General features: G+C 30.7%; 1 protein-coding gene across 1 annotated transcript in view; it reads left to right on the top strand.

The window, feature by feature from the left end:
• The first annotated feature begins 4318 nt into the window (after positions 1 to 4318).
• LOC130624947 (voltage-dependent L-type calcium channel subunit alpha-1D-like) overlaps positions 4319 to 14455 on the top strand; it is a 31280-nt gene continuing 21143 nt past the window's right edge. The window contains exons 1-6 of the mRNA XM_057440009.1: positions 4319 to 4691; positions 10426 to 10531; positions 11882 to 12021; positions 12155 to 12255; positions 12598 to 12750; positions 13129 to 13325. Coding sequence (XP_057295992.1) covers positions 4465 to 4691; positions 10426 to 10531; positions 11882 to 12021; positions 12155 to 12255; positions 12598 to 12750; positions 13129 to 13325 — 924 coding nt within the window. The 5' untranslated portion in view covers positions 4319 to 4464. The remainder of the gene's footprint in view (positions 4692 to 10425; positions 10532 to 11881; positions 12022 to 12154; positions 12256 to 12597; positions 12751 to 13128; positions 13326 to 14455) is intronic.

The following is a 14455-nucleotide window of genomic DNA, read 5'->3' as shown; positions in this document are numbered from 1 at the left end:
ATTTTAAACAATGTTCAGAGTCAGTATCTCAGCTATTTGGTTAAATCCAAACTCCTAAAATGTGCTAATTGTTGCTGATGTCAGCTTCGCTATTTTTTACGAATATTGTGGCTTTCGTAGGCCTGACCTGAATTATTTCGGTGGTGTGGGCGTGCTAGAGAATATGACTAGCAACTTTTAAACACTGTCTGCGCCGGGCCTATGGGTGTGCAAAAACAGCGACTTTCAGCCTGTACAGCATTAGGGTTCAGATCAGTAACTTTTGATACTTTTGACCTTATTTAAAAAATGAGGAAAAAACTGCCTTTGTCTCTATTTTTGTCCAAGATTTTTTGATATTTTAGAGCAAAGTTAGTAAATATCCTTGAAAGGCAAGACCAGGTCTTAATAAAACGAACTGTGCAAAAAAATAGACGTCTAATTTTAGTTTGTACTACCAACAAACAGAATTTGCATACGGAATAAAATTTATATGAGATAAATTTATCATTTCGTGAGAGTTCTTTTTCGCTTTTTTCAATTTTTTTCCCTGCGGCTTTATTGTGACGTTTTTAAATTTGTCTTGAATGTCTTTATGCGACCAGCTTTTCTGAACACCGGTTCGTTGTTTGCCGCGTTTTCTAAAAAGTTATGCGCCCTCTTTTCGGAAAGCGTTTGAAGTTCGTCTTTTTGTTATTATTTTGTTACTGCGTATAAAAGAACAGTCCCATCGTAGGAACTGAAGAGAAATTTGGCAGTTCGGAGGTTTTTATTTAAATTTCACTGAATAAACTTCTGCGAATTGACAGTCTAGAATGGCTTTTTTTGAAAATTTTGTAAAAAAAAAGCCAAAAATCGCGAAAGTTTCTCTCACGATAATGTATCCAAATAAAACGCAAGAATGTGAATAATTGCTCGTGAGTACGATCTTTAAAATTTGACACTGAAATACTTCAATAGGATATTAACTATTGTTATCCGTTACTTACGTAAAAAATACACAATTCGAAAAATTGATCAACTTTGTAATATCTCCTGCTTTAACTTTCTGAAACACTTCAGTCTTAAAAGTTGGCTGGGTGTCAAAAGACAATATCTGGACATACCATGATTATCTAGAGAGATATTTTCACAACAAACATGATGTGATATTGAAGTAATCCAGTTGACGAAATACGAGACGGGAGATTTGAAGTGACAAAGACAACGCATCGCACACTATTGTTTCATATGCGACACACCTTAAGTGCTAAATCTAGTCATCTTCCAAAAGTATGCGAAAACATGCTATAAACCCTTGACCTTCATTGCTGTTTGAAATTACATATAGGTTTTGTTTGTTTTATAAGATTTGATTGATTTCTTGTGATTGTGTTAGAAAACACCACGAGGTTTTTACTTTTACTCGCAAAAGAAGCATTCGTGCACACCCCAAGTTTGTTATCTATTTGTTATCTGTAGCGTCTGTCCTCTCTCTACATCAGTACAGCGAGATGTTTCACAGACGCTGGGAATCACTTTGGCGTTTACTTTTTATACGAGAAAAAAATATGTTTCTCGGTTTTACTTTAGATTTATGTAGCCTAGCAACTGTAACTAAAGTTAGCATCTGTCTAGAATACCGTCCTGTCTCGGGCAGGCTATAACAGCAGACCACTTAATTTTCATCTGGAAATAGCTGGTAAAAACTCCGACCCAATTATAGCTTGATCATAACATTGCATACTGATTCAAAAACATTTGAATTTCTCTCTGTAACTGTTGCTTGTGGTTTTTGACTATCTACTGGGGAATACCAAAATCACGTTTTTCTTTCTTCGTTGGGTTGACACGTCAATAAATATCAATCTTTAGAGTTAAAGTCACGTTTTTGAAAATTACATAAGTTCTAGAATAAGGAAGATTTTGATAAATGTTGCTATTATGTATAATCTCTGCTTTTGAATTTTTATTTATTTTTTTCATTCACTGTAAGCTGTGTGGTTACAGATTCTTCGTATTTCAAAGAAATTAAATCATCTTTAACTTCATGTTGTCTAATAAAGATTTCACGTAAATTAGCGCGAAAAACATATTGTCGTTTTAAGCTCTCTGATTTGTGCAAAAGCTGATGCTTTGTTTACATGTAAGCTAAGGTATGTCCGTGAAAAAGCAGCACTCTTCGCAGCACACACTCTTCGTAAAGGGGTTGCTTTAGATGTGGAGCACGGTTAACACATCCGCTGCAACTTATGTAAGAGTGAACAGTTTTTCTCACAACATCTAAAAGTTACAAAAAGTCGACGCGATGACCATATCTACAAACGAGTGTTTAACGTAGGCGAAGTAACTATATTCTCACGAGCACTGACGAGAAACGTTGCGTCATCAAGTAAAAAAAAGCTTGCGAGTGGATGGAAAAAAATTGGGCATCTGTTACGTGTTTATCAAATTTAAAATCGAAATGACGATCTATCAACAAAAGTAGGCATATCTTTCTGTTTCATCCTCCATGGTTTCATTGATTGATTGCACTACACACAATCGAATGTTAACGAATTTACTTATTTATTTATAAAAAAAGCACGGGAATCAACGCGTGTGTTTGTTCACTAGAAAACACTGCCCCCTTGCTCCCAGCCCCCTTTTTTTGTCTTATTTCAGATTTTTTATTGCACCAGGTTGGGAACTACTTTTACAATTTCCACTTGATCGAAGACAATCTCCACTTCAGAGCTTTTTGATACTTTCTATCCTCGCTTCCAGATTTTCGCGCCAAAAACCATTATCACAAGGAGGCTGGGTTGCTGCAACGTTCATACTATTAGGACGCGAGATAAGATTATAAAAATATGTACCTGTGATATCGCCCTCTCCTTTGATATCACTCTCTACTCTGATGCCACCCTCTCCTCTGATATCACTCTCTACTCTGATATCAATCACGGTTTCCTCTGATATCCTCTCCCTTTTTTCCCCAATTTAACGCTTATTGAGGCGGTGAATTAGCTTGTTAACGTTTAGACAAAATTTTGATTTACTTTTACCAAGCCCCTTTAGAAGAACTATATGTAGATATAGTTTTGAATCATCTGTCGATTTCCGTGTTTACTTTTTTAAAAAATAGCATCGGGCCAGATTTTGTTTTTTTGTTTTTTGGTACTCAAAATTTGTGTTTATATATTCTTGCATAGTTTGACTGGGTAGATTTTTGCATTTCTTTAGCATATATATCTCGACAACTTATTCTGGAAATGGATTTTATATCTGGATATTATGCGAGGTCTTATATTAAAATAAAATAAAAAAGGCGGGCTATAAGTTAATTGTTTCAAAAAATAATGATTAATAATTAAAAATTGAGAAAATATTTCTTAAATACACATCGCACGGTCTGATGTTTCAAAACATTTTTTTCTGACATGTTATCATTTTTTTTTGGTTAGTTTTAAAGAAAAACATCACTCTATGTGACGTCATACATGGATGAAGAAGAAAAAGAAGATGAAGAATGCGTGCTTTGAAAATAATGCAACGCATGCGAGGTTTTTTGACTGGGAGGTTGTAATGGTAAATTTTTAATAAATACTACTAAAAGGACTTTACATACTATATATATTGTATTAGTTGTGGCGACAGAATGAAATCTCGTTGTAAATCAAATCGGAACGAAAAGAAATGTTATTATTTTTGGCGGTATTTTCTACAGACATATAACGATTGGAGCAAGTGCGGGGAAAAGGGACGCCGAACAGGTTTGGTCTGTAAATTACTCAGGGTCATAAACCACTTAAATCTGTATCATTCTGTCGAGTATATAAACATGCTTAATCCAGACGGGGGTAAAACATTCTCTATATGAACACATATAAATATTTCTAATTGTGTTTTAATAACGAAACTATGTTAATTTGAAAGTTTTGTTTAACATTTTGCAACTTATTGACATTATTATATTTTATTGTTATATTTACTAAAATCACATTAGATTATAAGTCTACTTAATTCCCGTACTTCCAATTACTTACTAAAATGAGATTTAAAAACATCGGAACACAGAGCAAAGCAAATGGCCAAGTGCTTTGGATGCAGTTGTAATAATATCTATCGGGAACTACAGCTGGGTACAGAAATTCCTTCGTATAGTCTTATACACCTGTTCAAACGATTAATTTATATTTAACCTGTTCTTTCTTTTATTCGTAATTTAAAAACAAGAGCGTTAAATCCCAGGTAATATAATAAAGAGCAATGTAAAATATGCCATGTTTAGCTAGTTAGCTTGCTATTATAATTTGTGGTTGGCTTTACACGTGAATAGTTTTGGATGTTACTTGGAGCATTTTTATATTTTATTGCACTAATACATGTTAGTATTAATTATAGAATAGAGAAAAATTATAAGCATATTATGATACTTATTTTCTGCTATCAGTCATATATTGGTCGAACAAAGAAAAGATAACACACTGAAGCAAACATCCATCCTGAGCAATATGTTTTAAAATGGAAGAAAACAATACTCCAGCAAATGGATCTATAGATCCATTTAGTTATAATCAAATTCAGCGGTTGAATAATACTACGAGTGGCGGCGTCCCTGGCGCTACAGTGACTGCAAAAAAGAAAGCAACTGCAAATGTTGGGCATAACCTCCGACCAAAAAGGGCACTATGTTGTTTGACTGTTAGCAATCCCTTAAGGCGAGCATGCATTGCTATAGTTGAATGGAAGTATCTTTTTCTACTAGCTACATATTTCTTTTTTATTTTAAGGTCCAGCTGCTAATAGCTAACTTTCTAGTAAATCTAAGATCTAATCTAAGATCTAAATGATAATTCTGATTTCTGTTAGAATCACTGGTTTGATATTATTACTATAACATGTTTTAGTATATATCTGGATACACATAGCTCCATATCTTGAATTATTTACATAAACTTATTTGCACAAGCACTAGGCATATAATATTTGATTTTTCTATGTTTTGTTTACATAAAAAGAATGTAAATCTTTGTTTTTATTCGTTTATGTAATGGATCTTTATTTGTTTATCAAAATTAACACATCATTTTTGTATTTGCTGGTATATATATTATTTAATTTACTTTTTTATATACACAATAGCAGCAAAATGTTTATATAAAGTTTCTTTTAAAAATAATGGTTAAGTATGTAATGTTATGCTTAGAACAGAGAAGAACTCTCTGTAAGTTTTAGAATAAGTAAATTTATATAATAAATAAAAATCTAAAAAAATGTTTACAAAGGTTACATAATTGGTGATAATTGGTCTGTTTAAGTATCATAATTGTAGGCTAATTAGAAAAGAGACACAAATTTCACACAGATTTGTGCTTGTGCATTAGTTTCACATTGTGAACAATTAGTTTTTTTCCCCAATCCTACCAATTTGTAGGCACGGGAACAATTATTTACAGTTAACAGTCAAAAAAATTAAAATATGATCAGATTTTTCACTGATTGTCTCAATTATTTTAACAAATCGACACCTCATAACAAAGAAGCCAAAATAATTGTGTGTGCAATCATCTGTAAACCCAATGGAAAATAAATAACTGAGGTTATATTTACCTGAAAATACATTATGATGGTATCAAGGTTAAAGTGCTTCTTTCCCTTATGTGTATAAGGGAAAGAAGCACAAGGCATAAAATAATTTTTTTGCTGTTTAAAAAATGGTTATAACCTTAAATCACTGTTTTAGACAGAAGAGACTTGTTAAAAAATGTATAAATCAAAGATGAAATTTATTTAGTAAACCCAGAAACAAGTGTGTCATTTAGACCATTACCCTTGTCTTCAATGAAACTAGGTTTATTTATAAATTATTGTCTATTTAAGTTTACCATTGCTAATGTCAGCATTTTTTATTAAATTTTGTCAATGATATACAAGATCCTGTTTTAATGTTCTTCTAACAAGATTAGGATATATTTTGGGTCAAAATGTAATTTTGTGTCGAGCTTGACATACACTAGGTGTTTTTATTAACAGTTAATAAGAAGATGTTGGGATTTAAATTCTTTCTGATTATGTTTTTTTTCCTGTCAGTTCTAAAACAAGTTGATTGACTCAGCTTTGGGAAATTTGCTTCATTTTAGTCTCAGGTAGAAAATGCAGTATTTCCATCTGTGTCCAAGTTATTGGATCTCATAGTACGCTGTAATGGCTTATTGATATTAAATAATTGCATTGCGTTAATTACATCAAACTGATGTATTAATGTCAGGAAGGAGCCAATTTGTTGACTAACAAATCAAATTTAAAAAAACTGTTTTATATTAGTTTTTACTGCCATTAACCAGATGGGAAAATGTTTCAAAAATGTTGTCTATTAGTGGAACTGTATCAATATGATTATTTTAATATTTTTTCCACTCTATTCTTATCCTTTTCTTTGCTGATTTTGATTTGATTGAAATGTATGCTGAGAAACAAGTTAACTAAAACAGACAATGGAATGGCAAATTGAGTTAGAAAGACTGCACGTCAGGATTCCTTTAGAAAATATATCATAAATATCATTTATATCATACCTCCAAAACAGGCATTCAAAAGTTTTTTTTAATCATATATATCAAGTGTTACCTACATGCTATATATTATAATTTTTCTTTATCCTGATTTTTTTTTTGCTTATAAAGTTAAATAACATACCAAGCTGTTTATAAAAGGTTGCCTAAGGCTGAGATCATCATAAGAATAAAAAACTTCTTTGAAATAAAAGGAACAGGTGCTCATCCAATTAACATTAATCTTGTTGTCTTGGATTTAAAATACTTATTTTATTGTTTCCCAGCAATTCTCCCCTGTGCGTCCCTGTGTTTGTAATATTTTGAAACAAATGTTTACGTCTCATATATACCTCTTATTTTTATATTTGTTGTTTATTTCTCTATTTTTTTATTATCTGTACAAAGTAACAGGTAACAAATGTGAGGTGGTAAAAAAAGATGCGCTAATTCTTATCTTAATTAATTGCATATTAAGTGTAATTGATAGCTGTAATTTAGACATATCAAAGAAACACTTGGTTAATTTAAAAAAAGTTTGAGTGTAACCTAAGCAATTAATTAAGTATGAAATAATATGTTTTTGTGTTCAACTTTTTTTTTGATGACTGACCTACTAGCAATGTGATTCATTGTGATTTAACGAACACTGTAGTCTTGATCCTGGTTAAGAAGATCAACTGATTATTTTTGATTTTTTGTCTCAACTGATGTTAGGGTCATGTGATTTAGACTTAATGTAGTTTTTTCTTTGCTCAGCAGCATGTTATGTATTAAAGGAAGAATATACATTAGCATTAAGACTTCTTAGCTTCTCTGGGTTTATTTCTTGGTTCAATATAATACAGTAGAGCAAAACCTTTACATTAAAAAAATAATTTGACATTCAACTTATTTTACTTGTGAAAAAACTATTCCTGTTAGGAATGGTCTAACGACAAGAATCTAGAGAAAAGTATATATTTGCGTAAATACAGTGGTTTAATCAATCTTCTTTCCTTCAAACCTCTATTAACAGCAACCTTTTTTGGTAAACATAATTTTGACCTCGTGATACTGTAATCTGGAACATTTACAAACAACAAAAATATAATTAAGAAAATAGCATTAATTTTCTAGAGCAGTTTGTATAATATAAATCTAATACATTTATATTTTGCATCAGCTAACCTGATGAATACAATTTGTCTTTCTTGTTCACTTGTTACACTTTCACTAATTCAAATTTTTTTAAAATCTCCTAATTATCAGCTATTAAATCTCCTAAAATCAGCTGTTAAATCTCCTAAAAAATAGCTAAGATTCTCCTGAATCTCATTAAAAAACGGGAAGTGGGAACTCTGCATTTTTAGATAAACTTTAAACTTGTAGTTTTTAATTTGGAAAAGTAATGTTGACATCACTGCATGCAAAAATTAATTTATATTGTGCACTTTATAGAGAACGTTTTAGCCATTGTAAAGTGTTTAGGCATAGATTAAATAATACCAATTGAGAAATAATGGGTATTTAAAAACTCAGAGAATCTTTGACCTGGTAAATGCTAATAAAAGCATTATGAAACTTGTTTGTTGTTTTAGGTGAGAATTTATAAATGGACACATATAGTAATTTTCATGCTGTATGTACGAATTACTTCTTTACCATTTGATTAGTTCAAATATGTTTGTTGATGAAAAAAACCCTGAAGTTGTGTCCATCTTTAAAGGTGTGAAACAGGAAGGGCAGTGACCATGACTTGTTAACACTTTTGCAAGTATAGAATTACTCCTGTAAAACTAACCCAGAAATGAAATTTGTTAAAAATACGTGATTGACCTAGGGTTTGTTATAAACAAAATAATATATTATTACCTGCATAAAATTAATTTTTGCACATAATGTTGGGTAAGGGAAATGACAGAACAGGCTTGTATTTGCAAATGATTCAGTTGCTTTTCTTAAAGGGTAGTGGTAAGATTTTATTTCCTTAGTGGTTTTATTTTGATAAACAAATATTGTTTTTAAAAAAGATAAGTTTTTTAAAATTTTTTTTGAGTGCTAATTAATCGGTTAAGTTTTTAAGAATGAAATTGTTTTTTTTTATAAACTTTTGATTACGATGTACCTATTTTTTTTCAAGTGGTTACACAGAAGTTTAAGCTCCCACTTAAAAACTGTTGCTCATTGTCTTCCATTATTTTTGTCGGCTCATATATTCTAGTGAGTATTTAGGCAAAAGCCATTGTCTTCGGTGATTAATAAATCTGTCATCGTATTATTCTTAACCATGGCTAAAATCTCTTTGTGTTTACAACTCTGTTTTTATTAACTAGTAGAAATGTTTTGTTAGCACCAACTGTTCTCATGTCTATGAAAAAATAACAAATGTCAACACTGATGGTTATTCCGCGGTGTTATTGACTGCCACCATATTCAGTTCATTTTGCTATACCAAAGCTGTTAATTTTGTTGCGTTCATTTTCAATCTAAATATTTTTTATTTAAAGTTGAACTCTGCCTTTATGAAACATTTACATTATAGAAAACCTTTTATCAAGATGTTAAACATAATAATGTAGCAAAAATCTCTAAAGGATAAAGGCCTTCGGATTTTATCCTCTAAAGTCACCGGGAAATAATTTAAAATTCCTGAATTAATTATTTAATTAGCTTTAAAATTTTCATTCTTTTCTCCTTATATGTTGTTGTAGTTAGTGTATGTGATTAAAAAATATATGGCTGTTAAAATAACATTGTAAACTCATATAATTTTTTTATATTTTTTATATTCTAAAAAAAAGAACATCACATAAAATGTATATAAATACTTACATACCGTTATTTTGAAATTAAGTATCTTGTCAAGCAAGTTTTAACTCCACATATTACATCAGATAAATTTTCACTAATATTGCGTACATAGATGCAATCATAAATGTGCCTTGTTTTTTTTTAAACTCTGCTCTTGAGTGTGCCTGTTAGTTATTTTAAAAAAGCATGTAAATTTCATGAAAAGATCAATTAAAACTTAATTTAACAATACTTACAGCAAAAGAATTTCTCTTTAAGTTACAAACAGTAACTGATTGTAGTGCTTAATTTCACTGTGTAAAGATAAAAAGAATTTCAATTTCATGCAATATTTAGAGGTTTTAGTTGCCTTTGCTAGATGTGTTCTGTATCTACTTTCCATTTCTGGAAAAGAACATGCACAATACTGTCCTGGGTTCGTCACAACCCGCGCAAAAGTTAAGGTTTCCCACTGCCCACCTCTGGGGAAAAAACGACCAATGTTAAATGCTTTTTGTTTCGGAGGGGTTAATGCAGTTTTTTTAGCCTCCTGTACTTGTCGAAAGCATCCCTTATACCAGTTTTCCTTGTGTTTTAAATATACAATCAAAATGTTTACTGTTCAAAATAAGGCTTTTGAACATGTCACTGGATTATTAAGAATGTTTACAAAATTTGAAGGTGTGTGGATAGGTTTTTCTTCCAACACGGGTTTTTGTAAACTTTAAAATTAAAAGGGATTTCTTCATTGACCTAAATGATAATCTTACTCCATACTTTTTTATAAACAAAAAATGCTCAACAATAACAAGCAACATCCATGTTGGTAGTAAGTCTTAGTATAGTGTCACAGATAAGACCCTTACTTTAACATACAGTGGCACTACTTCTGTGTTTTTGTTTAAACTTTAAATAAAACTCTATTACTTTATTAAACGTTTGTGTTAGATTTGAAATTTTTGGAGCCTAACTTTAACCTCAAAAAGAGCAATAGCGCATTAGAACGAAAGAACAACTGGTCAATATGCAATAAAGAGTTTGAATAGAAATTATGTTTTATCTCTTTTAAACCTTTTTTGTTTACAGATGATGCTTCTTAGTATATGTAGTTAGTTTTAGTGCAGGTTTGCTTTTTATTCTCTTTAACACTAAAAACTAGACCATTTGATTTCTTCATATTGGCAAATATATTTGCAACATGTGCGGTTCTTGCTGCCACAGAACCACTACCAAATGGGGACACATCAATTACAAACGAAAGAATGGTGAGTAAAATGTTATGATAATTTTGATCCTTCTATTGCACATTTTTCTAAGCAAGCTAAGTTTTATTTGGTTTTTCTTACATAAGCAAAACTTGTGTTTCCAGACTGGGAATACATCTAGTGATTTGGTTAGACACTAATATGTCAAGATATCAATTCCATTAACATCATTATATATACTAATTTTACTTTTTCATTTTGTCAATTTACGAAACTCTTTAAAGACCACACAACCTGCACAAAGTCATTGGTGATTGTAAACATGTTTTAACATGCTAAAATATATTTGTGAAGAGTTACAACATACAACACTACAATTACTTTGATTGCAGGGGTAGAATGTATTAGGCTTTGCATGAATTTATTGTTATCCTTTTTGCAGAATGTAAAGCTACATTTCGTGTGTTATATTAGACTAACTTGTATGACTAGTAATGCTAGTGCAACAATTCACTTATAGCCATTTTAGTTCTAAAAGAACTGACTGGAAAAACATTATAAAATAAAAAATATAAAGGAATTATAAATTAAATAGATTTGTTAATTTAAAAAAAATCCAAATAAAGGGCCGAAATGTTGTAGATAACAGTTTTTTTTGTTTGTGTAAGACTGATTTGTATAAATAACTAAGGATAGAATAAAAAAAAGAAAATGTGACATGGCTGGGCCGTCCTTAAAAAAATATTTGTTTTCTCTTTACTGACTGAGCTTTGCAATTCTTGCCAAGCACAATATTTTGAGTTATGATTTTTCAACAATTTTTAATTTTCCCAGTATTTCCGACCCAAAAACAGTTTAACTGTATCGACTCAAATTATTTTTTCTATAAAATATAAATATAGCTAAAAAAACATAGTAAACAAATCGCTAAGCAAATAATTAATCCAACAACAAAGTGTGCCATGATAGCGCAAAACAGCTACAATATTTGTTAATATGTATCGATAATGTATGTATTTACGTTGACGTGTTTTAAGTAAGTAAAGATGACGCCAATGTTTTAAGTAAGTGATTTGCAGTTCAAAAACATCAGCCCATCTTAAAAAACAAGCCATTAAAGCTTGACAAAGAACTAACTTTTCAAGACACAGGGACTAAGAAGGCAAAAAAAAGTTGTGAAGTTTTAAATTGTAATGCCAATGCCCTGGGGATACAAAAAATAGACCCAGGGAAATACAGTAAATAATTGCCTTTCACATACACAAAAGTAACATTATATATTATTATAAAAGATCCCTGGCCAAAATGTTTTTTTCTTCATATTGTTTTAATAATTAAAGCTAAGCAAAAGTGTAACCTTTGTTGTATTGACAAGATTTGACTATTGTTTTTTTTATATTTCTTTTATAGGAGAAAGCCGAGTATTTTTTTATTGTAGTTTTTACTATTGAAGCAATGCTGAAGATAATTGCTTATGGTTTTGCATTCCATCCGGGTGCTTATCTTCGAAACGCATGGAATATTTTAGATTTTTCAATAGTTATTATAGGGTGAGTTATTGTTTACTTGTGTCTTTATTTTGAAATGAGAGAGGAGACTAACTGCCTAAAGGGTAACTTGCCCATGTTATAAACACACTGGTATAGAGATAAAAAAAGTTTATTTTACGAATTTTTTCTTTAGATTTCTTACTTTAATTTTCGAAAAATATATAGAATTAGACGTCAAAGCATTGCGAGCTTTTCGCGTACTAAGACCACTACGTGTAGTTTCTGGTGTACCAAGTAAGTTATTGTTTTATAAACTGATAATAGACATTGATGGCTTTCTGTACTTATTTAATATTCCATTTGATTGATGATTTTGTAAACCCCAAGTAGGGCCTAATAAAATGGATCTGCTAAAAATTTTATGTAGTCATAGATATATATTATTTCTATTATGAAATTTTGCTTTTGTAAACAGATGTGTTATTATTTGCTTTTGGTACCTAGCAAAAAAATAGTTTGCTACCTCAGGGTTACAAAAACAGAAAATAATAGATCAGTATTTCGGTCATTGTTGCTGCGATATTAATTTATATTCTCTAACATGGGTTTGCTTAATATCACCTTACATTTTTTTAGGTTTACAGATTGTTTTAACGTCAATCTTGAAAGCACTGATACCGTTGTTCTACATTGCCCTATTAGTTGTTTTTGTAATTATAATATACGCCATTATTGGTGTGGAACTTTTTATGGGCAAACTTCACTTCACTTGCTACAATAAAACATCAAGTAAGCAAAAAATTTTTTGTTTTTTTTGTTTATTTATTTAGTCAATGCAAAAACAATTGTCATCAATTTATTCAACCTAACTCCTTAAAACGTTTAATTTCTCCACATAGAAGATCTTTAGGTTTTTACCATTTAATGCACTTCATGTTGGCCATTTTCTGATTGAAATTTTCAGCTATGGCATAGAAAGCATGTGAAATCCATTGAAACATTTTTTTCACTTTTAACTGAAAAAGTGTAAATTGTGATTGTTAGAACGCAGCATGGTAATTATGTAGATGACCTTGAATCTTTTGAGTCCTGATTTAATGATGAATAAACCAAGCCTGCGATATTTCTTTGTTTTGGCAAAATGTAACAATTTTTTTCTATTTTTAGAGAGTATAATATACGAGGAACCACATCCTTGCAGTACAAGCGATAAGTTTGGTTTCCAATGTCCACCGGGCACCAGTTGCGAGAACGTTTGGAAAGGACCAAATTTTGGGATAACTAGTTTCGACAACATGGGATTGGCTGGATTGACGGTATTTACGTGTGTGACGCTAGAAGGCTGGACAGATGTCATGTACTTTGTGAGTTTTTAAAATAAAGTTCCTTATATTGTAGCATTTTTATTTTTGCAAAAACAAATCTAATATATTAACATTGTGTGTGAATTCATAGGCTAAAAAACCTTAATTTCTATGTGTGATTTAATTTGTACTTGTGATATAAACCTTAACTAAATAAAAAGAATACAGTAAGAATGGGTAGATGCTTAGGTAAAGGTAACCCAAATTCCCCTTGATCAGCTGCCATTTAGTTTGGTTTCAGACAATTCGGTTAAAGTGTGTAGAGGGGTGTGAGTGCAATCGCATGTGGTAGAATGACAAGACTGGATTATCTCCTAGCTGTAAGATGTAAATCCTAGATGTAAAAGTCAATATTGTTTGTGTAAAATTAAATTTTTTTATGCGATTATAATAAAAATAAATACATAGTGAGGTTATCTTTCGCTTAAATAGTTATAAAACAAGTGAAGAAGAAGACACATTATATTTTTTATAACACCCTCCTTCGTTATGATTAGGTTAAGTGGTGATGAAAATAGGCTAGGTAAAATGTAATACTGCAAGACTATCACTAAAATAGTCTGCAATATAGAAAAATAATATAAGAAATGGGCAGAATATGCTTCTTGTAACACCCTCCTCCGTTATGACTATTACATGTTTTTTTTTTGTTCTTGACACTATTTGAAATGTTATATTGCAAAACTGTGGTAAATAGGCCACCGTATAAAGAATTACTTGCAAAAAACAAGGCATGAATTGCTTGCCGTAATACCCTCCTCTGTTATGATTTTAAATAATTTTACTGCTGCGAAAGACTTTAACTATTGCCAACTAAATTATATTCCCTAAAAAGAATTTTGCAAATGTAAGAATTTTCTCTGAGACTGTAAAAAACACTAAAATTTGTTATGAAACTAATTTTTCTGTTGTTTTTATTATTTTAAGTAGGACAAGAATAACTTGCTGTATAAATATAGAAACATCACAGGTATATTCTGTATAACTTTCAAAACCGCACAATAAAAATTCTTGTTGCATGACTTTTAATACCAAGTTTTTGAGCATGCAAGTATTTTTATCTTTTCGCCTTAACATTTTCATAAATCAAAACAAGAGAACAAATTCATCCAAACAATTTTTGTATTAGC

The sequence above is a fragment of the Hydractinia symbiolongicarpus genome, chromosome 14, assembly GCF_029227915.1.
Source record: "Hydractinia symbiolongicarpus strain clone_291-10 chromosome 14, HSymV2.1, whole genome shotgun sequence".
NCBI lineage: Eukaryota > Metazoa > Cnidaria > Hydrozoa > Anthoathecata > Hydractiniidae > Hydractinia > Hydractinia symbiolongicarpus.
The sequence above is the reverse complement of the archived record's forward strand: the minus strand, read 5'-3'. Positions and strand labels throughout refer to the sequence as shown.